General features: G+C 47.6%; 1 protein-coding gene across 1 annotated transcript in view; it reads left to right on the top strand.

Annotated features, from left to right (window-relative positions):
- Nucleotides 1-25315, top strand: part of LOC124019582 (neurobeachin-like protein 1) — a gene marked incomplete at its 5' end in the record, with an annotated part of 63856 nt that overhangs the window by 16058 nt on the left and 22483 nt on the right. Inside the window, 22 exon segments of the mRNA XM_046334968.1 lie at nt 317-402; nt 6431-6622; nt 7382-7529; nt 7877-7983; nt 8338-8427; nt 11764-11847; nt 11944-12042; nt 12395-12969; nt 13513-13645; nt 13793-13912; nt 14020-14326; nt 14874-14959; nt 15087-15176; nt 15444-15630; nt 15716-15849; nt 18603-18762; nt 19188-19290; nt 19492-19651; nt 22032-22190; nt 22451-22610; nt 23713-23801; nt 24520-25104. Of these exon segments, the coding sequence (XP_046190924.1) occupies nt 317-402; nt 6431-6622; nt 7382-7529; nt 7877-7983; nt 8338-8427; nt 11764-11847; nt 11944-12042; nt 12395-12969; nt 13513-13645; nt 13793-13912; nt 14020-14326; nt 14874-14959; nt 15087-15176; nt 15444-15630; nt 15716-15849; nt 18603-18762; nt 19188-19290; nt 19492-19651; nt 22032-22190; nt 22451-22610; nt 23713-23801; nt 24520-25104 (3854 nt within the window).

The following is a 25315-nucleotide window of genomic DNA, read 5'->3' as shown; positions in this document are numbered from 1 at the left end:
AGACCAGACTGAGACGGAGCCATTCAAGAGGCCGTTCTCTCAACACCAGACTGAGATGGAGCCGTTCAAGAGGCCGTTCTCTCAGCACCAGACTGAGACGGAGCCATTCAAGAGGCCGTTCTCTCAACACCAGACTGAGACGGAGCCATTCAAGAGGCCGTTCTCTCAACACCAGACCAGACTGAGATGGAGCCGTTCAAGAGGCCGTTCTCTCAACACCAGACCAGACTGGCCTCATGTTGTGGGTGTTATATTTGCATAGTTAACAAAACACCCTCAGTGTTCCATGTCCACTGACTGTGTGTGTGTGTTTCAGAGTGCTTCCAGGAGAGTGAACACCTTAAGGACAGTCTGAAATGCTGTCTGTTACACCTGTTTGGAGCCATCGTGGCAGGGGGGCAGGTGAGAATCAAGATGCACTCTTTTCACCCTACACTATCCCTACACCCTACACTACACCCTACACTATCCCCACACCCTACACTATCCCCTACACCCTACACTATCCCCTACACCCTACACTATCCCCTACACCCTACACTATCTCCTACACCCTACACTATCCCCTACACCCTACACAACACTATCCCAGCATATAAATGTGACCCTACACTATCCCAGCATATAAATGTGACCCTACACTATCCCAGCATATAAATGTGACCCTACACTATCCCAGCATATAAATGTGACCCTACACCATCACAGCATATAAAGTCATGTGACCCTACACCATCACAGCATTTAAAGTCATGTTTGCCACATGAGAACAATTGAAGGCTTTATTTAACCAGTTAAGCATTTCCAACTGCTACCTGGCCAAGATAAAGCAAAGCAGTGCGACAAAAACAACACAGGGTTACACATAAACAAACGTACAGTCAATAACACAATAGAAAAATATATGTACAGTGTGTGCAAATGTAGGGAGGTTAAATAATAGGCGCTAGAGGCTAAATAATTACAATTTAGCATTAACACTGGAGTGATCGTTGTGCAGATAATGATGTGCAAGTAGAAATACTGGGGTGCAAAAGAGCAAGATGGTAAGTAATAATATGGGGATGAGGTAGTTGGGTGTGCTGTTTACTGATTGGCTGTGTACAGGTACAGTGATGGGTAAGCTGCTCTGACAGCTGATGCTTAAAATTAGAGAGGGAGATGTATCTCCAGCTTCAATGATTTTTGCATTTCATTCCAGTCATTGGCAGCAGAGAACTGGAAGGAAAGGCGGCCAAAGGAAGTGTTGGCTTTGGGGATGACCAGTGAAATATACCTGCTGGAGCGCGTGCTACTAGTGGGTGTTGCTATGGTGACCAGTGAGCTAAGGCGAGGCTTTACCTAGCAGAGGCTTATAGATGACCTTGAGCGAGTGGGTTCGGCAACAAATATGTAGTGAAGGCCAGCCAACGAGCGCATTCAGGTCGCAGTGGTGGGTAGTATATGGGGCTTTGGTGACAAAACGGATGGCACTGTGATAGACTACATCCAGTTTGCTGAGTAGAGTGTTGGAGGCATTTACATTTTGTAAATGTCATCACCGAAGTCAAGGATTGGTAGGATAGTCAGTTTTATGAGGGTATGTTTGGCAGCGTGAGTGAAGGAGCCTGTGTGGTGAAATAGGAAGCCGATTCTAAACGTAATTTTGGATTGGAGATGCTTGATGTGAGTCTGGAAGGAGAGTTTACAGTCTAACCAGACACCTAGGTATTTATACAGGGCATTCAGAAAGTATTCAGACCCCAAGACCTTTTCCACATTTTGTTACATTACAGCCTTATTCTAAAGTGGATTAAATACAACCATTTCCTCATCAATCTATACAATTCCCCACAATGACAGTGAAAACGTTTTTTAAAAGAAATGTATTAAAAATAAAAACAAATACGTTGTTTACATAACTATTCAGAACCTTTGCAATGAGACTTGCAATGAGATTGAGCTCAGGTGCGTCCTGTTTCCATTGATCATCCTTGAGATGTTTCTACAACTTGATTGGAGTCCACCTGTGATAAATTCAGTTGATTGGACATGATTTGGAAAGGCACACACCTGTCTATATAAGGTCCCACAGATGACAGTGCAAGTCAGAGTAAAAACCACGCCATGAGGTTGAAGCAATTGTCCGTAGAGTTCCGAGACAGGATTGTGTCGAGGCACATATGTGGGGAAGGGTTCCAAAACATTTCTGCAGCATTGAATGTCCCAAAGAACACAGTGGTCTCCATCATTCTTAAATGGAAGAAGTTTGGAGCCACCAGCATCCCAGAGTCGACTCCTCACTGTTGACGTTGAGACTGGTGTTTTGCGGGTACTATTTAATGAAGCTGCCAGTTGAGGACTTGTGAGGTGTCTGTTTCTTAAACTAGACACTAATGTACTTGTCCTCTTGCTCAGTTGTGCACCTTCCCACTCTTTCTATTCTGGTTAGGGCCAGTTTGCGCTGTTCTGTGAAGGGAGTAGTACACAGCGTTGTACGAGATCTTCAGTTTCTTGGCAATTTCTTGCATGGAATAGACTTCATTTCTCAGAACAAGAATAGACTGACGAGTTTCAGAAGAAAGGTCTTTGTTTCAAACCCACAAATGCTGATGCTCCAGATACTAAACTAGTTTAAAGAAGGCCAGTTTTATTGCTTCTTTAATCAGGACAACAGTTTTCAGCTTTGCTAACATAATTGCAAAAGGTTTTCTAATGATCAGTTAGCCTTTTAAAATGATCAACTTGGATTAGCTAACACAACGTGCCATTGGAACACAGGAGTGATGATTGCTGATAATGGGCCTCTGTACGCCTATGTAGATATTCCATTAAAAATCATCCGTTTCCAGCTACAATACTCATTTACAACATTAACAATGTCTACACTGTATTTCTGATCAATATGATGTTATTTTAATGGACAAAAAATGTACTTTCAAAAACGGGGACATTTTTAAGTGACCCCAAACTTTTGAATGGTAGTGTATGTGAGAGTGGATTGTCAGACCTCACGAGCATGAAACTAAATACAGGCTGTGTGGAAAATGATTTATGACTGAGACTCTCTCCAATACAACATTGCAGAGTTATGTGCATCCTTTCAAGCACACCCTTCTCATTAACCTGTGGTGAGTTATTCACCATTTTTTATGAACAAATAAGGTTTTATATGTAAGATGGCTAAATAAAGAGCTAAATTATTGCTGATTATTATTATTTGTGCCCTGGTCCTATAAGAGCTCTTTGTCACTTCCCACGAGTCGGGTTGTGACACAAACTCGCACTCATTCTTATGTTTAATAAATGTATAGTGTGTGTGGCAGGCTTACAATGATGGCAAAAAACTATATTTGAGAGTGCGCTGACCCTGGTGCTAGAGCTAGAGGGGGTACGCAGTTGGAGGTTGAATGTTTGAAGGGGTACGAGACTATAAAAAGTTTGGGAGACCACTGCCCCAGAAAATTTGAGTCTGTAATTGCTGCCTACTGTGCTTCAACGAAGTACTGAGTAAAGGGTCTGAATACTTACATAAATGTGGTAAATCTGTTTTTTTATTTGTAGTAAATTTGCAAACATTTCTAAACCTGTTTTTACTTTGTCATTATGTGGTTTTGTGTGTAGATTGATGAGGGGTAAAAACTATTTGAATCCATTTTAGAATTAGGCTGAAACGTAACCATGTGTAAAATTCAAAGGTTCTGAATGATTTCCGAATGCACTGTAGAGCACGCAATGGTCCTCATTTACATTTAGTGGTATATAACCACCCTTTAAACTGTAGCAGGACATTTAGTGGTATATAACCACCCTTTAAACTGTAGCAGGACCTTTAGTGGTATATAACCACCCTTTAAACTGTAGCAGGACCTTTAGTGGTATATAACCACCCTTTAAACTGTAGCAGGACCTTTAGTGGTATATAACCACCCTTTAAACTGTAGCAGGACATTTTACATTTACATTTACATTTAAGTCATTTAGCAGACGCTCTTATCCAGAGCGACTTACAAATTGGTGCATTCACCTTATGACATCCAGTGGGACAGTCACTTAACAATAGTGCATCTAAAACTTAGGGGGGGTGGGGTGAGAGGGATTACTTAATCTATCCTAGGTATTCCTTAAAGAGGTGGGGTTTCAGGTGTCTCCGGAAGGTGGTGATTGACTCCGCTGTCCTGGCGTCGTGAGGGAGTTTGTTCCACCATTGGGGGCCAGGGCAGCGAACAGTTTTGACTGGGCTGAGCGGGAGCTGTACTTCCTCAGTGGTAGGGAGGCGAGCAGGCCAGAGGTGGATGAACGCAGTGCCCTTGTTTGGGTGTAGGGCCTGATCAGAGCCTGGAGGTACTGAGGTGCCGTTCCCCTCACAGCTCCGTAGGCAAGCACCATGGTCTTGTAGCGGATGCGAGCTTCAACTGGAAGCCAGTGGAGAGAACGGAGGAGCGGGGTGACGTGAGAGAACTTGGGAAGGTTGAACACCAGACGGGCTGCGGCGTTCTGGATGAGTTGAAGGGGTTTAATGGCACAGGCAGGGAGCCCAGCCAACAGCGAGTTGCAGTAATCCAGACGGGAGATGACAAGTGCCTGGATTAGGACCTGCGCCGCTTCCTGTGTGAGGCAGGGTCGTACTCTGCGGATGTTGTAGAGCATGAACCTACAGGAACGGGCCACCGCCTTGATGTTAGTTGAGAACGACAGGGTGTTGTCCAGGATCACGCCAAGGTTCTTGGCGCTCTGGGAGGAGGACACAATGGAGTTGTCAACCGTGATGGCGAGATCATGGAACGGGCAGTCCTTCCCGGGAGGAAGAGCAGCTCCGTCTTGCCGAGGTTCAGCTTGAGGTGGTGATCCGTCATCCACACTGATATGTCTGCCAGACATGCAGAGATGCGATTCGCCACCTGGTCATCAGAAGGGGGAAAGGAGAAGATTAATTGTGTGTCGTCTGCATAGCAATGATAAGAGAGACCATGTGAGGTTATGACAGAGCCAAGTGACTTGGTGTATAGCGAGAATAGGAGAGGGCCAAGAACAGAGCCCTGGGGGACACCAGTGGTGAGAGCGCGTGGTGAGGAGACAGATTCTCGCCACGCCACCTGGTAGGAGCGACCTGTCAGGTAGGACGCAATCCAAGCGTGGGCCGCGCCGGAGATGCCCAACTCGGAGAGGGTGGAGAGGAGGATCTGATGGAGTGGTATATAACCATCCTTTAAACTGTAGCAGGACATTTAGTGGTATATACCCACCATCCTTTAAACTGTAGCAGGACATTTAGTGGTATATAACCACCCTTTAAACTGTAGCAGGACCTTTAGTGGTATATAACCACCCTTTAAACTGTAGCAGGACATTTAGTGGTATATAACCACCCTTTAAACTGTATTAGGACATTTAGTGGTATATAACCACCCTTTAAACTGTAGCAGGACATTTAGTGGTATATAACCACCCTTTAAACTGTAGCAGGACATTTAGTGGTATATAACCACCCTTTAAACTGTAGCAGGACATTTAGTGGTATATAACCACCCTTTAAACTGTAGCAGGACATTTAGTGGTATATAACCATCCTTTAAACTGTAGCAGGACATTTAGTGGTATATAACCACCCTTTAAACTGTAGCAGGACATTTAGTGGTATATAACCACCATCCTTTAAACTGTAGCAGGACATTTAGTGGTATATGACCACCCTTTAAACTGTAGCAGGACATTTAGTGGTATATAACCACCCTTTAAACTGTAGTAGGACATTTAGTGGTATATAACCACCCTTTAAACTGTAGCAGGACATTTAGTGGTATATACCCACCATCCTTTAAACTGTAGCAGGACATTTAGTGGTATATAACCACCCTTTAAACTGTAGCAGGACATTTAGTGGTATATAACCACCATCCTTTAAACTGTAGCAGGACATTTAGTGGTATATACCCACCATCCTTTAAACTGTAGCAGGACATTTAGTGGTATATAACCACCATCCTTTAAACTGTAGCAGGACATTTAGTGGTATATAACCACCCTTTAACCTGTAGCAGGACATTTAGTGGTATATAACCATCCTTTAAACTGTAGCAGGACATTTAGTGGTATATACCCACCATCCTTTAAACTGTAGCAGGACATTTAGTGGTATATAACCACCCTTTAAACTGTAGCAGGACATTTAGTGGTATATAACCACCCTTTAAACTGTAGCAGGACATTTAGTGGTATATAACCACCATCCTTTAAACTGTAGCAGGACATTTAGTGGTATATAACCACCATCCTTTAAACTGTAGCAGGACATTTAGTGGTATATAACCACCCTTTAAACTGTAGCAGGACATTTAGTGGTATATAACCACCCTTTAAACTGTAGCAGGACATCTGCTTGTGAATGCTTTCTGAAAGCATGTAGAGGCCGTATAAAGCGTTTATGAAGGCTCCCTCCCTCCCTCCACAGCGTAATGCTCTACTAGCCATCTCCCCAGCCACCATGGAGGTTCTGCTGCGTGTGCTGGGGGACTATGAGGGGGGAGACATGGACGGGAAGGACTGGGACAGTGAGGCTCCAGACCGGAAGTCCCTGCTCACTCTGGGCTGTCTGAGGGAGGTGGTCCACTCCCTCCTGGCCAGCAGCTCAGACCAACGCCAGGTCACGAGAATTCTATATATATATTTTTTAACATAGATTGGTTTTTCTTTTCGCAGCTCAATAAATTGCAGTTAACAATAGTTTAGGAACTTTAACAAATCATAGTTTAAAAAATTGAATCATTCATGATAGTAATAGAATACAATTTCATATTAATGTAAACAGGTCGGTGCTTTTAGAGTGACGTGTGTGTGTGTGTGTGTGTGTGTGTGTGTGTGTGTGTGTGTGTGTGTGTGTGTGTGTGTGTGTGTGTGTGTGTGTGTGTGTGTGTGTGTGTGTGTGTGTGTGTGTGTGTGTGTGTGTGTGTGTGTGTGTGTGTGTGTGTGTGTGTGTGTGTGTGTACTGCTATACAAACAAGTCATAAAGCATGATTTACATTATTCATTATTAACGTTGGTTTCTGCATGTGACTGACGAGGCTTCTTCTTTACAAACTGAGACCTTGAAACTGGGATACTCTTTTTGCTTCCCAGAACAATGTTCTGGGTGTACTGCCAATTGGTCTGAGGAGGTCAAAGTCACAAGCACAAACCAAGATAAAGTTAGAGTAGATGCTATCTCTTCAGACAACGTAATATATACTCACACTATTTAGGGAAGAAGGTGTTGTTCTGACAAGAGCCAGATGGTTGACTTTATAATGTTTTTATCTTCAGATTTTTAAAATATTGTGTATATTGTTGATTTCAATTGGCTGAATCGATTTGCTAATGTAGCTTATTTGAAATGTAATAAAATAACATTCCTTCATTCATACAGGTGGAGATCGGCTCGGTGCTGGAGAACTACTTCAAACTGCTCAACTCTGATCCGGCGGCAGCGGCCGTGCAGCAAGGGGTCAAAGGTCATAAGGTGCTGGGCCGCCACTGGGAGAGCCGCTTCGTAGCGCTGCAGGTGCACATGCTAGGTGAGTGACCGAACCCGGATTGTCATGTACGCCACAAAGCTGCAATAGCCCACTGAGCTAAAGCCTAGGCATTAGCTGAGGAAGCTAACGCAAGTCTTTAAGTCTCAGACAAGGTTACTCTTTATACCAGTGTGGTTTACTGAACTACTTACATTACCACTAGCACCTAGTATAGGTTGAGTGTTGACCACTGTCACCTGACTTCTGATTTCCATGATTTATGAAGCACTTAGAGAGAGGCCTTTATAAATAGTTTATGAAGGCTCTCGCTCTCTCCTCTCTTTCCCCTTATCGTTCTCTCATATCCCATTCCCCTTTTCTTCTTCTCCTGTGTCTGTGACCTCCAGACACTATAAGGGATATGTTCCTGTGTTCGGACCGTCCCGTCCTGCAGGCCATCTTCCTCAACAGCAACTGCTTCGAGCACCTGACACGCCTCCTACAGAACAGCAAGGTATGGTCTCGCTCAGCCCTGGCACAAAGGACGTTTAACATGAGGATTGGGGGGGGGGGGCGTGTCTTAGCCTACTGTTTACTGTGTGTGTTTTTCCTCAGCGTATCAAGGTAACTCTGTCTAGGAAGCATAGTGTTACCTTACACTGTGTGTGAGCCTTTCAACACAGGCTCACTGTGCATGTTATGACTTTACCTCCCCACTTAGTGCTGGAGCACTTAGGTACCACTAACCCCCCCCACCCAGCCCCTCTGAGTCACAACCTTTACCTTCTGAACCCCATCCACCACTCTTTTCTCTCTCCCTCACCCTGCCCCCCCCTCACCACGTCCTGTTGTTGGTTCAACTCTGCAGCTGGTTAATGCTAGGTGCACGACAGCAGAGAAGGACCAGAAAGATTTCACCAACAGGTTACTGACAGTGACAGGAGAGAGTGACACCCAGGTATACTGCCACCCTGTCACCACCGTCACTCACGCCACCACCGTCACTCATGCTATCGTCACCGCCATCCCCGTCAAGATGGCCACTCCATGACAAGATGTACATCTGTGCTGCCCTGTAGTCAGAAACAATCAATCAATCAATCAAGCAGTCAATCAATAAATTAAGCTGTCTCTCAAGCTCTCATTCAATAAATTAAGCAGTTACTAAATTAAGCAGTTACTCAATCAAGCAATAAATCAATTAAGATGTCTATCAAACTGCAAATAAATTAAGCTGTCAATCTGTCATTCAATCAATCAAGCAGTCTATCAAGCTGTAATTCAATCAATTAAGCAGTCTTTACCGTAACATTTGTCTGAAATGACTTCAAAGTAACTTCTACAGAATGTATGTTCATGCAGATGAGCAGGGACCCTAGGCATCTTTCTTTTGGTGTTTTTCAGAGTCAGTAGAAAGGCCTCTTTAGTGTTTTCTTAATTGCCTACCGTCTCTAAGCTGTTAGTGTCTTAACGACCTTTCCACAGGTGCATGTTCATTAATTGTTTATGATTCATTGAACAAGCATGGGAAACGATGTTTAAACCCTTTACAATGAAGATCTGTGAAGTTATTTGGATTTTTACTAATTGTCTTTGAAAGACAGGGTCCTGAAAACGGGACGTTTTTTTTTTTTTTGCCGAGTTTGTGAAACATCAAATAACTGTCAGTGCACACATTAAAACCCCCATGACGCCTTAAACCCACCATGAAGCATTAAAACCCCCATGACGCGTTAAAACCCCCATGACGCGTTAAAACCCCCATGACTCGTTAAAACCCCCATGACTCGTTAAAACCCCCATGACGCAGTAAAACCCCCATGACGCGTTAAAACCACCAAATAACTGTCAGTGCACACATTAAAACCCCCATGACGCCTTAAACCCACCATGAAGCATTAAAACCCCCATGACGCGTTAAAACCCCCATGACGCAGTAAAACCACCAAATAACTGTCAGTGCACACATTAAAACCCCCATGACGCGTTAAAACCCCCATGACTCGTTAAAACCCCCATGACGTGTTAAAACCCCCATGACTCGTTAAAACCCCCATGACTCGTTAAAACCCCCATGACGCAGTAAAACCCCCATGACGCAGTAAAACCCCCATGACGCATTAAAACCCCCATGACGCGTTAAAACCCCCATGACGCGTTAAAACCCCCATGACGCGTTAAAACCCCCATGACGCGTTAAAACCCCCATGACGCAGTAAAACCCCCATGACACATTAAAACCCCCATGACGCGTTAAAACCCCCATGACGCGTTAAAACCCCCATGATGCGTTAAAACCCCCATGATGCGTTAGTTAAAACCCCCATGACGCGTTAAAACCCCCATGACGCGGTAAAACCCCATGACACATTAAAACCCCCATGACGCGTTAGTTAAAACCCCCATGACGCGTTAGTTAAAACCCCCATGACTCAGTAAAACCCCCATGATGCGTTAGTTAAAACCCCCATGACTCAGTAAAACCCCCATGACTCAGTAAAACCCCCATGATGCGTTAATTAAAACCCCCATGACGCGGTAAAACCCCCATGACGCGGTAAAACCCCCATGACACATTAAAACCCCCATGACGCGTTAGTTAAAACCCCCATGACGCGTTAGTTAAAACCCCCATGATGCGTTAGTTAAAACCCCCATGACTCAGTAAAACCCCCATGATGCGTTAGTTAAAACCCCCATGACGCGTTAGTTAAAACCCCCATGATGCGTTAGTTAAAACCCCCATGACTCAGTAAAACCCCCATGATGCGTTAGTTAAAACCCCCATGACGCGTTAAAACCCCCATGATGCGTTAGTTAAAACCCCCATGACTCAGTAAAACCCCCATGATGCGTTAGTTAAAACCCCCATGACGCGTTAAAACCCCCATGATGCGTTAGTTAAAACCCCCATGACGCGGTAAAACCCCCATGACACGTTAAAACCCCCATGAAGCATTAAAACCCCCATGACGCAGTAAAACCCCCATGACGCGTTAGTTAAAACCCCCATGACTCAGTAAAACCCCCATGACGCATTAAAACCCCCATGACACAGTAAAACCACCATGACGCAGTGAAGACTTAGAGTAGACTGTTGGTTTACAGAGCAAAGCTACAGTACAACGAGAAGAACTGATCAGCTAGTTGTCCTGTCGTGGAGTGGTCTCTTGTTCTCTCTTGTTGCTACCCATCATTCATTCATTTTCCTTTTCCTCGTGTCGTTCTTCTACCCTCTTCTGTTTCCTCCCTTATGACATCTTCCCCTCCCTCCCTCCCTGTTGGTTTTCTCTGCTGGCGTCATGTGGGTTTCCAAATGGAATGCTGTCACCTCATCTGTCTTGTGTTACCATGGAGACCGTGGCTAGTGCCTTGATGGACGTCCATGGCCGAGGTGGTCTGAACATCTGTCTGAGATATATATTTCTGTGGGTTTTATTTTCTGTTTATTTTCTTTCACCACGGACAGATCCTCTCCAGCCGGTCCGAGACACACTGAATGTTGTACACTCCGTTAAAGGGAGAGAAAATAATGATTTGGAGAAGGGCAGAGCTGGACAGAGGATGTGTGTGGGTGTGTGTGAGGCTACTTTGAGCCAGTGTGTTTGTCGACAGGAGGAAGCGTTGCTCCTCCGTGTGTGTTGGTGTTCCTCTGTGTGAAGGAGAAAGGAATATATATTCTTAAAATATTGTGTTTTGGTGAGCCCTCAGAGCTTCCTTCTCCAGAGAGTACTATGATGTTAGTGAGACAATGACTCTTGACGGGAAATTGCCATTTTTCCTGGTGTTGTCTGGAGCAGAAAGGCCTGACGTGTCTGTTTCCTCTTTATATCAAGGGCAATACGAGCAATGAGCACTTACGCTGCAGCTTCTGTCCACGAATAATCAGACACTAAACCTCTGCAGTGATTACACACACACACACACACACACACACACACACACACACACACACACACACACACACACACACACACACACACACACACACACACACACACACACACACACACACACACACACACACACACACACACCAACAGCCTCCTTTTATTCCCGCGAGTGGAGTGAGGTATCATTAAGCATGATGTCAATGTTATAATCGGAGAATGATGATCATTAAATTATGATTTGATAAGTCATAAAAACCTTAATCATTCATTTTGTTTGCATGAAGGCAGGGATATAAAGGGGCTAGTTTCACTCACATACAATACTGCACACACCCCCCTGAGAGGTTAAGGAAATGGGGATTGGCTCAGGAGAAAGATTGACAGGTCTGATATCGTCTCAGGTGTTTCAAGGGCGACTGGACTCTCTCGCCGTGGCAACCATCAAAGCCCTGACGACGGTGATGCACAAGTCGCCTGCTGCAAAGGTGAACCACACACACAAAACCCTTCCAACATATCCATATATATATAGACTGATCCACACAAACAGTATTGCTAACAGTTTAGTCCCGCCCCTACAGGAGGTGTTCAAGGAGCGGATTGGCTACACTCACCTGTTTGAGGTTCTGGTCTCCCTGGGCCAGCCCTCCAGACACCTGCTGAAGGAACTGATGAATATGGTGAGAGATTCCCTCTGTCACTGGAGTTCTTCTCATATTAAAGTACAACCTATTTCCCATAGTAGACTACTTTTGACTGGATTTTACACTAACTATTAATGCCACTGTAACACAAGGCATATTGCTTTTTAAATTTAAGGCCTGAAACCAAAATGCAATAACAAGCCTTCTACTATCTATACACTGATTATGGGAATATTGTCTTGTGGCTCATAGTCACAGGAGCATCACTCTACATGGAGAATAGGGTTGCATTTGGGACATTAAACCCCCTGTATATCTGTGCACTTACCCACTATGTGTGATGTCTGCCCACTGTCCCTCTCTCCTTCCCCGCCCTCCCCTCCCTCAGGCTGTGGAGGGTGAACACAGCTCGGTGGGTATCCTGGGCATCAGTAACGTGGAGCCCCTGCTCCTCCTCATCCAGTGGCTCCCAGAGATGGACTCTGCTGAGCTGCAGGTGTTCACTGCTGACTGGCTCCGCCGCCTCTGCTGCATCAACCGACAGACGCGCGCCACCTGCGTCAACGCCGCCATGGCCGTGCGGCTCCTCGCCACCCTTGGGCACCACGCTCGCCTGCACCGGGCGTGCGCAGAAAGCCTTGTCAGTTTGCTAGGGTCGCTGGGGAGCCAGTCGCTGAGCGGCGGTGAGCTCCTCCAGTTACTCAGGCTTCTGAGGCCGCTGGAGCCCGGGCAGCCTCACCCGTACGTGGGCCCGGTGTTGAGGGCGGTCCTGGGCATGGTGCGGAAGCAGGGTCTGGAGAGCGCCATGCAGTACTTTGATCTGTCGCCCAGCATGGCTGGCATCGCCGTGCCAATGGTGATGCGCTGGCCGGGCCCCGCCTTCAGCTTCCTGGCCTGGCTCTCATTGGACCAGGACCAGCAGGGACTGCCCGGCAAGGGGGACAAGAGGAAGCAGCTGTACAGGTGAGGGGAGGAGGGTGAGTGAGACTGAGGGTGAGAGACGGAGGGTTGCGTGATCTAGGGAGAGGGAGGGAGGGAGGGAGGGAGGGAGGGAGGTGGATGAGGTAGAGATGGTGGTCGAGGGAGGGATGGTAGAGGGATGGATGGATTGAGGTGGATGAGGTAGAGATGGTGGTCGAGGGAGGGATGGTAGAGGGATGGATGGATTGAGGTGGATGAGGTAGAGATGGTGGTCGAGGGAGGGATGGTAGAGGGATGGATGGATTGAGGTGGATGAGGTAGAGATGGTGGTCGAGGGGGAGGGATGGTAGAGGGATGGATGGATTGAGGTGGATGAGGTAGAGATGGTGGTCGAGGGAGGGATGGTAGAGGGATGGATGGATTGAGGTGGATGAGGTAGAGATGGTGGTCGAGGGAGGGATGGTAGTGGGATGGATGGATGGAGGTGGATGAGGTAGAGATGGTGGTCGAGGGAGGGAGAGACAGGAGGATTGGGAGAGACAGGTTAATAGTGTGTAACGTGCTCTGTTGTCTGTTCCTCTGTAGTTTCTTCACCCCGGGAGGAACGGGCTTGGAGGCCTTCATCAGTTCAGCAGGGGTACTGGTGGTTGCCGTGTGCACCAAGAAGGAGTACATGACAGTGATCCTACCAGACTACTCTTTCTGTGACTCACTCTGGGTGAGTGACATCACTTTTCTGTAGGCTTGACTGTGTCATAGAATTAAACATAGACCACTAGAATGGATATATCTCCATGGTCTGTATGGCTGGCTGCCGACAGGGTGAATTGTGGGAGATTGAGTCCTGTGTGTGTTCTGCCCACAGCACAGTATAGGTGTAGTCCATGTACCGGGGAAGAGGCCATTTGGACAGAGCCTAGTTTACATCTATGTAGATGGACAGCAGAAACTGTCAGCACCACTCAAGTACCCGACCATGACAGAGGTGAGAGTTACATTGTGTGCGCGCGCGTGTTGTTTATATACATTTGTGTGTATGTTTTTGCCCGTGAGCTCATATTCAGTTCCCTGACTGTGTTTTTGCCCCCTCAGCCTTTCACCTCCTGCTGCATCGGCTCAGCGGGCCATCGGACCACCACGCCACCCCCCTCCCAAATCCCAGACCCCCCCTTCTCCGGGGCGCCCCCTTCCGCCCGCTCCTCCCTGGGGGGCATCCTGTCGACCCAGGGCTGGGGGAGCCTCCTGGGGGGCAAGCCTGAGTCGGTCACCAAGTTGATCTCTGCGGGGACGCAGGACAGCGAGTGGGGCAGCCCCACCTCCCTGCAGGGCCAACTGGGTAACGTCATGGTGTTCCACGAAGCACTGCAGCCCAACCACGTCAAGGCCCTCTGCAGCCTCGGTGAGAGAGATGGGGAGAATCTAAATAGCATTTCTTTGATTACTCGCATCCTCTCTTCTCGCCTCTGTTTCAACCCACTGGATGAAAAGGTCAGAAGGGAGGGACCTCTGATGTTCTCATCCAATGGGTTTTGAGGAGGAGGCGACGAGAGAGGACGCGAGGAACCAGGGAAATGCAGTTAGGTTTAAAATGCATCCCTGAACGTTCCTTCCTCCCTTCCTTGAGATAATCTCGATAATCACGATAATCTGATCGGGATTGGATTATTGAAGCCTATGGACTCTCTCCATTGATTCTCTGCCTGAAGTGTGCATCCGTTGACCCCTCTTCATGCTTTTACAGGCATTAGATTGATGTGATCATTGGCTGAGAAAGTCTCCACCATATTTTTCACACCTCTTCATTTCTGTTGGAGTCTCGTCAATCAGATGTTGTCAGAACAGCGATGTCTTCAAAGGAAGGAAGGATGCATTTGATGAGCATTGGAACACGGCCAGGGACAGGGTTATAGTCATCTTATCTTTGGTTGGTTTCCTTCTCTTCTCAGGGCCAAACTGCATTTCTCCTTTCAAGACCCAAGAGGCGGAGCTCGGTGACCTCACATCTAAACTTCTGCTGCACTACTCCCCCAAGGTGATTGGACTAGGCTACTGTCAATCATTTACCTCATTACTCCACGCCCATGCTTTATTATTACGGTCATGGATGTTAATGACTTGTCAGTTGTGACAGGCAGAAATATGTCTCCTGGTTCCTACAGGCTTGTCGGAACCCCATCTGTTTGGACCTGTCCCCCAACCTCCTCCATGGACGTCTGACTGGGAACAAGGTTGTCAACTGGGACATCAAGGTACGATTTAGCAACGACAACATATTCTCCTAAGTTTATTGTTGAATATTTGATTGGATGGTTGATGGGTGGTATGTAGTGTAGAGGTTACATAAGTCAATCAGTAGCTGCAAGATTGCTGGTTCCAATCCCGACCAGGCAATAGGGTGTTGTCTTGGGGGATGGTTACAGGGCAAAATTATATTCAAGGCCGTCTCTGATTATTTCCCCTTTCTGATTCAGCCTCTGGTTAATTTTCCCCTTTCTGATTCACACTCCTGTGTTCAGGATATGATCAACTGCGTGGGAGGTCTACCTGTCCTCTTTCCCATCCTGGAACAACTCACCCTGCTGACCCCTGAGAACCACACCGCTGCCGACCCCACGGGGTCAGAGTTCATCAGCCCCACCCCTGACGCGGCCACCTCCCCCGGGGACGGGGACTGGGTCATCCTGCCCTCCAACAGGTCCTCGGGTGAGTCCCCAACACAAAACATGTTTAGCTTTAGGTGATAATACAAGCATTACAGTTATTGAACTGAACTCACTGTGTGTTTCAGAGGCGCGTCTGGAGAAGAACCTGGTTGCCACGTTCCTGCTGGTGCTGAAGCACTTCCTGCAGCGTCACCCCATCAACCAGGAGAGCCTGCTGCACTCCCATGGAGTCGCCACCCTGGGGGGACTGATGCAGAAGGTTTAGATACTGTGTTAACACTTTCTTTGTCTGCCTGTCTCTCTCTCCCTCTGGCTCCTTCGTTCTCTTCATTAGTGTAGATGGTAGTAAAGTGACTATGCATAGATAATAAACAGTGAGTAGCAGTAGTGGGCGGGGGGGGTTTTCAATGTAAATGGTCCAGGTTGCAATTTGCTTAATTGTTGCAGAGGGAGGTGTTCAGTCCCGGGGTCCTTAGCTTAGTGATGAGCTTTGAGGGCACTAGGGTGTTGAACGCTGAGCTGTAGTCAATGAACAGCATTCTCACATAAGTGTTCCTTTTGTCCAGGTGGGAAAGGGCAGTGTTGGACTGCGATTGAGATTGCATCATCTGTGGATCTGTTGGGGCGGTATGCAAATTGGAGTGGGTCTATGGTTTCTGGTAATAATGGTGTTGATGTGAGCCATGACCAGCCTTTCAAAGCACTTCATGGCTACAGACGTGAGTGCCACAGGCGGTAATCATTTAGGCAGTATACCTTGCATCCTTGGGCACAGGGACTAGGGTGGTCTGCTTGAAACATGTAGGTATTACAGATTCGGTCAGGGAGAGGTTGAAAATGTCAGTGAAGACACTTGCCAGTTGGTGCGCGCATGCTCTGAGTACACGTCCTGGTAATCTGTCTGGGCCTGCGGCCTTGTGAATGTTGAACTATTTAAAGGTCTTGCTCACATTGGCTACGAGGAGCGTGATCCCACAGTCGTCCGGAACAGCTGGTGCTCTCATGCATGCTTCAGTGTTGCTTGCCTCGAAGCGAGCATAAAAAGCATTGTCTGGTAGACTCGAGTCACTGGGCAGCTCGCGGCTGTGTTTCCCTTTGTAGTCCGTAAAGGTTTGCAAGCCCTGCCACATCTGACGAGCGTCAGACCAAGAGAGAGAGAGTAGATGACGATGAGAGAGTAGATGACGATGAGAGAGTAGATGACGACGAGAGAGTAGATGACGACGAGAGAGAGTAGATGACGACGAGAGAGAGTAGATGACGACGAGAGAGAGTAGATGACGACGAGAGAGAGTAGATGACGACGAGAGAGAGTAGATGACGACGAGAGAGAGTAGATGACGACGAGAGAGAGTAGATGACGACGAGAGAGAGTAGATGACGACGAGAGAGAGTAGATGACGACGAGAGAGAGTAGATGACGACGAGAGAGAGTAGATGACGACGAGAGAGAGTAGATGACGACGAGAGAGAGTAGATGACGACGAGAGAGAGTAGATGACGACGAGAGAGAGTAGATGCAAATCAATTTATAACACTTTTGACATGTGTTTTTCTGGATTTTTTAAATTCTGTCTCTCACTGTTCAAATAAACCTACCATTATAGACTGATCATTTCTTTGTCAGTGGGCAAACGTACAAAATCAGCAGGGGATCAAATACTTTGTTCCCTCACTGTACGTACGGTCACTGTGAGGAGGGGGGGGGGGCGTCGTCGATGCACTTATTGATGAAGCTGGTGACAGGTGGTATACTCTCAATGCCATTGGATGAATCCTGAAACATATTCCAGTCTGTGCTGCAAAACAGTCCTGTAGCGTAGCAACCGCGTCATCTGGCCACTTCCGTATTCAGCAAGTATCTGATACTCCCTGCTTTAGTTTTTGCTTGTAAGAATAATGATCAGATGTGCCAAATAGATGGTGAGGGGGAGCTTTGTATGCGTCTCGGTGTGTGGAGTAAAGGTGGTCGTATAGTGTTTTGTGACATGCTGGTAGAAATGAGGTAACATGGATTTAAGTTTGCCTGCATTAAAGTCCCGCCCACTAGGATGAGTATTTTCTTGTTTGCTTAAGGCCTTATACAGCTCTGTGAATGTGGTCTTAGTGCCAGCATCAGTTTGTGGTGGTAAATGGACTGCTACTAAAAATATAGATAAACTCTCTTGGTAGATGGTGTGGTCTACAGTTTATCATGAAGTATTCTACCTCAGGCGAGCAATGCCTCAAGACCTCCTTAATATTAGACATTGCGCACCAGCTGTTATTGACAAATAGACACACCCCCACCCCTCATCTTACCAGACGTAGCTGTTCTGTCCTGCCGATGCAAGGGAAACCCAGCCAACTGAATATTATCCGTGTCGTCGTTTAGCCACGACTCGGTGAAACATAAGATAATACAGTATGTAATGTCCCGTTGGTAGGATAGTCTCGTGCGGAGGTCATCCGGTTTATTGTCCAGTGATTGCACGTTGTCCAATAGAACGGATGTTTGAGGCGGGTTACCCACTCGCCAACGACTCTCACAAGGCACTCCGATCTCCGTCCCCTGTATTTCCGTATTATTTTCACGCGAATGACGTGGATTTGGGCCTGGTCTCGGAGAAGCTCTATGTCCTTCACGTCAGACTCATTTAAATAAATAATCTTCGTCCAGTTCGTGGTCAGTAATTACTGTTCTGATATCCAGAAGCTATTTTTGGTCATAAGAGACAGAACCAGCAACATTTGTACAAAATAAGTTGCGACCAATGATAAAAATAACACAAAATATCACAGTTGGTTAGGAGCCCGTAAAATGGCGGCCTTCCCCTCCGGCGCCCTTATCAACTCTCTCTGGCTCTTTCATTCTCTCGGTCTATTCTTTCTCTCTCTTGCCTGTGCTCTCTCAATCTCTTTCCACTCTCTCTTTCTGTCATTCTCTCTCGCTCTCTTTGTCTGTTATTCTCTCTACTCTCTCCTCTCTTATTGATTCTCTCTCTTGGCGTGTGTGTATTTCTCTCTGTGTAGCTGCCTGCCAGTCTGGTGGATGTGAGTGTCTTGGTGTCGGCTCAGCTCCTGGTGGAGCAGGTTACCTACGAAAAGAACCAGCAGCTGCTGCAGCAGCTCCACACACACCTTCTGTTCAACTTCAGCATCTGGAACCTGGGAGACTTCCCCCTGCGCATCGGTGAGCACCTGGGACCATGGGTCTGTGTGTGGGGGGGGGGGGGTTCACGTGTTAGTCGATATGAGAGTGTGATTGGTTACAAATCCAGGCACAAGTTGAAGTTTATTCCATTGTGCTAATCGGAACTCTGAAGTTTCGGACTTCCTAACTGGTTGAACGTGGCACGTGCATTACTTCAACCAGTTAGCAAATCGGAAATTTCAGAGTTTCCTAGTTCCGACTGGAATGTGAACGCGGCGTAATGCATCTTAAGGGGAACCTAATCCAAAAGTAACTGACAGAAATCAAATTAAGTTAGTTTGGGTAATCCATAAGTTCTGTTACTGATTCCATTTTTGGGCAGGTAACTAATGGATTACATTTAGAATGTAACTTATCCATCCCTGTGTGTGTGACTCTTGTCAATCTTTCTCGTGGTGATGAAGGTCACATCCAGTACATGTCCACCGTCATCAAAGAAAACAGGAAGCAGTTCCGGAAGAAATACGGAGTTCAATTTCTACTGGACACCATTCGCCTTTACTACGGGTGGGACTCAATCTCCCAGAATGCTCAGCTTCTGGTTTTTACTCATGATTCATAATTGTCCTACTCTAGCTCCATCTGTTACATGAGATGTATGTATTGTAATAACTGTACAAGTTCTACAGTCAACTTGATTTCTCATAAAATAATATTTATGTTATAAACATATGTTTTTTTTTAAATAAATTATTCTAAATCTGTCAGTAAGAGTGTCAGCAGGGAGGGAGATATTAGTGAAGACGACAATCAGACCATCCGATCGTCCCTCTGCGGCCTCCTGAAGTATTACATCAGCAAGGGTATGACCCAGGAGGAGATGCACAGCATTCTGGGATACATTGCCGCCATCGGAGACGAGGAACAGGTGAGGGATGGATGGAAGGGAGGAACGGACAGATGACGGGTCCATGACTTGTCAGAATCTTTGTCTCTGTTGCAATATTAACACTAATGAAGCCCTGCATCGTATCATGGATTAACATGGATAAAGCAGATGTCCTGTAGTAGAGGACTCCACTCCATATGAGTAACATTGAAGACGAGATGGTTGATAGACTGGCTATTACCCGATGTGGAAGACTGAGTGCAATTCAACCTCTCTCACTTATTGACCCTCTCTGAATAAGCCCAAGTTATCTTCAATATCCATGTACTGGAATATCACTGAGAAATCCTATGAGGACAATTGCTGTGGTGCCTATGAGGGAACAGCTGCCTGCTCTGTGCCTGGCACAGTGTTGAGGCTGTGTGTTTCCAGCCTGCGGCTACACTAAGGACAGCCCTGGTCTCTGGCCTGCTGGTTACCTAGGCCTCTGGAAGAAAGCTTCCCCCCCTAATAGCCTTCAGCTGGCTGCTCTGTGCCTGGCACAGTGTTGAGGCTGTGTGTTTCCAGCCTGCGGCTACACTAAGGACAGCCCTGGTCTCTGGCCTGCTGGTTACCTAGGCCTCTGGAAGAAAGCTTCCCCCCCTAATAGCCTTCAGCTGGCTGCTCTGTGCCTGGCACAGTGTTGAGGCTGTGTGTTTCCAGCCTGCGGCTACACTAAGGACAGCCCTGGTCTCTGGTCTGCTGGTTACCTAGGCCTCTGGAAGAAAGCTTCCCCCCCTAATAGCCTTCAGCTGGCTGCTCTGTGCCTGGCACAGTGTTGAGGCTGTATGTTTCCAGCCTGCGGCTACACGAAGGACAGCCCTGGTCTCTGGTCTGCTGGTTACCTAGGCCTCTGAAAGAAAGCTTCCCCCCCTAATAGCCTTCAGCTGGCTGCTCTGTGCCTGGCACAGTGTTGAGGCTGTGTGTTTCCAGCCTGCGGCTACACGAAGGACAGCCCTGGTCTCTGGCCTGCTGGTTACCTAGGCCTCTGGAAGAAAGCTTCCCCCCCTAATAGCCTTCAGCTGGCTGCTCTGTGCCTGGCACAGTGTTGAGGCTGTGTGTTTCCAGCCTGCGGCTACACGAAGGACAGCCCTGGTCTCTGGTCTGCTGGTTACCTAGGCCTCTGGAAGAAAGCTTCCCCCCCTAATAGCCTTCAGCTGGCTGCTCTGTGCCTGGCACAGTGTTGAGGCTGTGTGTTTCCAGCCTGCGGCTACACGAAGGACAGCCCTGGTCTCTGGTCTGCTGGTTACCTAGGCCTCTGGAAGAAAGCTTCCCCCCCTAATAGCCTTCAGCTGGCTGCTCTGTGCCTGGCACAGTGTTGAGGCTGTGTGTTTCCAGCCTGCGGCTACACGAAGGACAGCCCTGGTCTCTGGTCTGCTGGTTACCTAGGCCTCTGGAAGAAAGCTTCCCCCCCTAATAGCCTTCAGCTGGCTGCTCTGTGCCTGGCACAGTGTTGAGGCTGTGTGTTTCCAGCCTGCGGCTACACTAAGGACAGCCCTGGTCTCTGGTCTGCTGGTTACCTAGGCCTCTGGAAGAAAGCTTCCCCCCCTAATAGCCTTCAGCTGGCTGCTCTGTGCCTGGCACAGTGTTGAGGCTGTGTGTTTCCAGCCTGCGGCTACACTAAGGACAGCCCTGGTCTCTGGTCTGCTGGTTACCTAGGCCTCTGGAAGAAAGCTTCCCCCCCTAATAGCCTTCAGCTGGCTGCTCTGTTTAACTGACTGCGGCAGGCCTCTGTCTCTCAAGGCCCAGCTTCCCATCCACTCACTTCACACAGGATTTATACGCCTGGCATTCAATGAGGATCTGTTTCCTGTGTGTCCGTGTCCTTCCTCTCTCCCTCCTTTTCTCCAGCTCTTTTTCCTGTTTGTCTCATCCTCTCACACAGGTTTCTATACACGGCCTGTGACATCATGGCATGTGACATAAGCTCAATGTCAAGTGTTCATCCTCCACAGTTTGTCTTCTCTCCATCCGACCCATTATTAGGCTGTTCAGTCCCTGAAACCACACTCGTCATTTACTTGCTCTCTCCACTTAATTCAATCCGTGTGTGTGTGCGTCTTGGTGGAGTTGCTAACCGTGTGTGTGTGTGTGTGTGTGTGTGTGTGTGTGTGTGTGTGTGTGTGTGTGTGTGTGTGTGTGTGTGTGTGTGTGTGTGTGTGTGTGTGTGTGTGTGTGTGTGTGTGTGTGTGTGTGTGTGTGTGTGTGTGTGTGTGTGTGTGTGTGTGTGTGTGTGTGTGCGTGCGCGCGCCTTGGTGGAGTTGCTAACCGTGTGTGTGCGTGCGTGCGCCTTGGTGGAGTTGCTAACCAAGTGTGTGTGTGTGTGCGCGCGCGCCGTGGTGGAGTTGCTAACCAAGTGTGTGTGTGTGTGTCCCTCTAGCTCTGTGGAGTGATAGAGTTGCTGCTCAGTCTGCTCCAGACCAGTGCTGCCAGGGACCAGCTTTTCCTGCTTCTGTTTGAGCCGGGGGCGGCCGACTCCTGCTACGCCCTGCTGCTCAACACCAAACACTCAGACCGCCTCCGAGAGCTCGTCTTCAAGGTGAGGGACCTCACACGTACCAACACACACGGGAAGGTTCAAGTGTGTTGTGGTTTTGACGACTTCCGAATTTGTGTTGGACATGGAGAACTTACTGGCCTAGAAATAATAATAATTTTACTTTGAAAATGTGGAGTAGGTTATGTTGTGCAGATGAGTCAGTACTTTCACTAGGTAGTATCCAAGACCCTTCTCTTTCAGACATTGAATGCTGCTCATGTAACATAATTGAATGGTCTTTGCCGTGTGTGAGAGTCCAGATGTTTGACCGCATGCTGCGCTGCGACCGTGTCTATGAGAAGAACAAGCAGAGGCTGAAGCTGAGGGAGGTGGGATACTCTGGTCTCTCCCTGCTCTTCTCTGACCTCCACGTCACCCCCTCCCTCGTCAAGAGCCTGCTCAACCAGGTGCTCCACACAGGTGGGTGACGGTGTCCCTCCCACCCCTTCTCTCACCCTGTCAGTGTCCACCATACCATTATTCAAATATGTTTCTGGGGACTAGATCACTATGGTTGGAGACGGCTCCTTCAACAGCCAATCATCAACATTGCTTTTCAATTCAATAAAACATTATTATTATTTGTTTAACCTTTATTTAACCAGGCAAGTCAGTTAAGAACAAATTCTTATTTTCAATGACGGCCGAGGAACAGTGGGTTAACTGCCTGTTCAGGGGCAGAACGACAGATTTGTTACTAGTCCAACGCTCTAACCACTAGGCTACCCTGCCGCCCCAAATAGTTTTTGTGTCCGAAGGGTAATTCATTGGCAACTTAACAAATACATACAAAACAGCAAACAAATTCAATAAGTAAAAGGCAATACAAATATGTTTGGTGATTTAAAAAAAAATATATATATATATTTTTTTTTTACCCAAGCAATATCTACAGTAACGCAGGTGAAGTGGTTTCATTTCATTGGCCAATAAAAAAGAATGAGAACTGACTCCGCTTCACCCAGCTGTCCCTATAGACCTTTGTAGATGTGGTGTTCAGCCCTTGCATAGTTTTGATTGGCTGGCTCTACTCCCTTGACTCCATGGGAGTTTGATTTAGTGGCCAATCAATGAAGCGTTGAGGGCTAATTGATTGGCTGGGGTGAGGCTGAAGTTGGACGGAGTGCAGACTGCAGAGAATGGCTTCCTCTCTATAAATAAATGACTGAATGAATGGCTGGAGAGAGTCAGGGCGGTTCTGCAGTGAGGTTTGTATGGGCGAAGGGCAGGAGAAGGAAATCAATGTTTCTCCAGTGTACTTCAGGTTATTGTTTTACCCATTCAGCTATATGGACAGATCAATCAGGGTTATGTTCAGCTGGGAGAAAACGTTTTCAAACAGTGAGGTACTTCCTGAACACGCTTTTCTGCCTTCCGTTGCGAAATGTTTTTATACGGTGGGCCCAACTGAACATGACCCAGTATTATGGTGTGGCCCAACAGGTAATATGAGATTCAGTCAATGTGTACTGACTAAATTATATGGCTATGGCTTATCATGATGACCTTTGACCCCCCTTAGATCATGTGGTGAGCTACAAGGACCTTATGGCCCTGGTTCAGCTGACTCACCGGGCCGGGCCCAGCGTACGCCTGCTCGTGTGCAATAGGGTGAGGGAACAGAGCACACACACTAAGTTATTAAAACGACACACATACCCTGTTCTCAGGGTAGAAACAGACATATTCCTACATACGAGATGTTGATATCCATAATAATTAAATCACTACATCAACCATTAATGGAAATGCATGAAATTACTTTGAAATTAAGGGATCTATCCGTCCCCCCTCTCTCTATCCGTCCCCCCTCTCTCTATCCGTCCCCCCTCTCTCTATCCGTCCCCCTCTCCCCTCTCTCTATCCTTCCTATCCTCCCCCCTCTCTATCCTTCCTCCTCCCTCCCTCTATCCTTCCTCCTCTATCCTCCTCCCTCCCTCTATCCTCCTATCTCTATCCTTCCTCCTCCTCCCTCTCTATCCTTCCTCCTCCGTCCCTCTTCCCCCTATCTCTCCCCCTATCCCCTATCCTCTCTATCCTTCCTATCCTTCCTCTCTCTCTCTCCCTCACTATCTGTCCTTCCCTCCCTCTATCCTTCCTCCCCCACTTCTCTATCCTCCCTCTTTCTCTCTCCCTCACTATCATTCCTTCCCTCCCTGCATCCCTTGTTCTTTCTCCATCCCCAAAAAAGATTCAATCATTGATGACATAAATAAATAACATAAAAGTAAGCATAATACTCATTGAATAAATAATAAACAGGTCAGTAATGTTGAATGAACAATAATGAATACTTGGGTAGTAATACTACTGCTCTCTCTCCCTCCAGCTGTACCAGCTCCTCCAGTCCCAGCAGGACGCGGCGCGGGAGATCTCCAGACAGCTGTGCTGGCAGGAGACCCTGATGAGGCTGTTCCTGCGCTGCCCCTGCGAGGGCGGCCCGGGGCGGGGCGACGCTGCCAGCACCTGCAGCCTGGACCTCAACCTCAGTCGGGGCAGCGGCAGCCGTCTAGAACTGCCCCTGGAGAGGAGGGGCCGAGCAGGCAGCGCCGGGAGACTGGTGGATGAAGACCGCCTCAGCATGAGCTCCAGAAGATCAGTGGATAGTCTTGAAAACGGGGATGTGCTTTCGCTTCTGGACACGCCCGTTAGTCAGATTGGGGAGGGCCTGTTGCTCAAACCCTGGGCGTCTGGGGGAGGGAAATCAGGGGGGTTGAGTTTGGACCTGTCCCACATGAGTGCCTACGAGGGCGGGGAGAGCGGCAACCAGACGCCGGGGAGCATGGTCAGCACGCCATCGCCGCTGGAGGCGTCAGTCAAGGCCTTCCCAGATGCCTCGGCGGCGTCCCTCACCGAGGACAGCTTCCTGTTCAGCGACAACGTGTCGTTGGGGGAGTCGTTCAGCTGTGCTGAGGTGAGACATCTGTCTATAGTGGTTTCCCTCTCCTCTTCATTGTAGCTAGCCAGTCACAGTGGTTGTATATCAATAGATAAAAGTGGTTTCCTCTAGGTGGATCCCTGAAGGCTCTAGGAAGTCTGACTAGTCACAGTGGCTGTATATCAGTTGTATAAAATTGTCTTCCTTTTCTTCAGCTGCTCAAATTGGATATTTGAAAGCTAATTCC

This window comes from Oncorhynchus gorbuscha, unplaced genomic scaffold (assembly GCF_021184085.1).
Source record: "Oncorhynchus gorbuscha isolate QuinsamMale2020 ecotype Even-year unplaced genomic scaffold, OgorEven_v1.0 Un_scaffold_633, whole genome shotgun sequence".
In the NCBI taxonomy this organism is placed as follows: Eukaryota; Metazoa; Chordata; class Actinopteri; order Salmoniformes; family Salmonidae; genus Oncorhynchus; species Oncorhynchus gorbuscha.
This window is presented reverse-complemented; position numbering and strand designations above follow the sequence as displayed.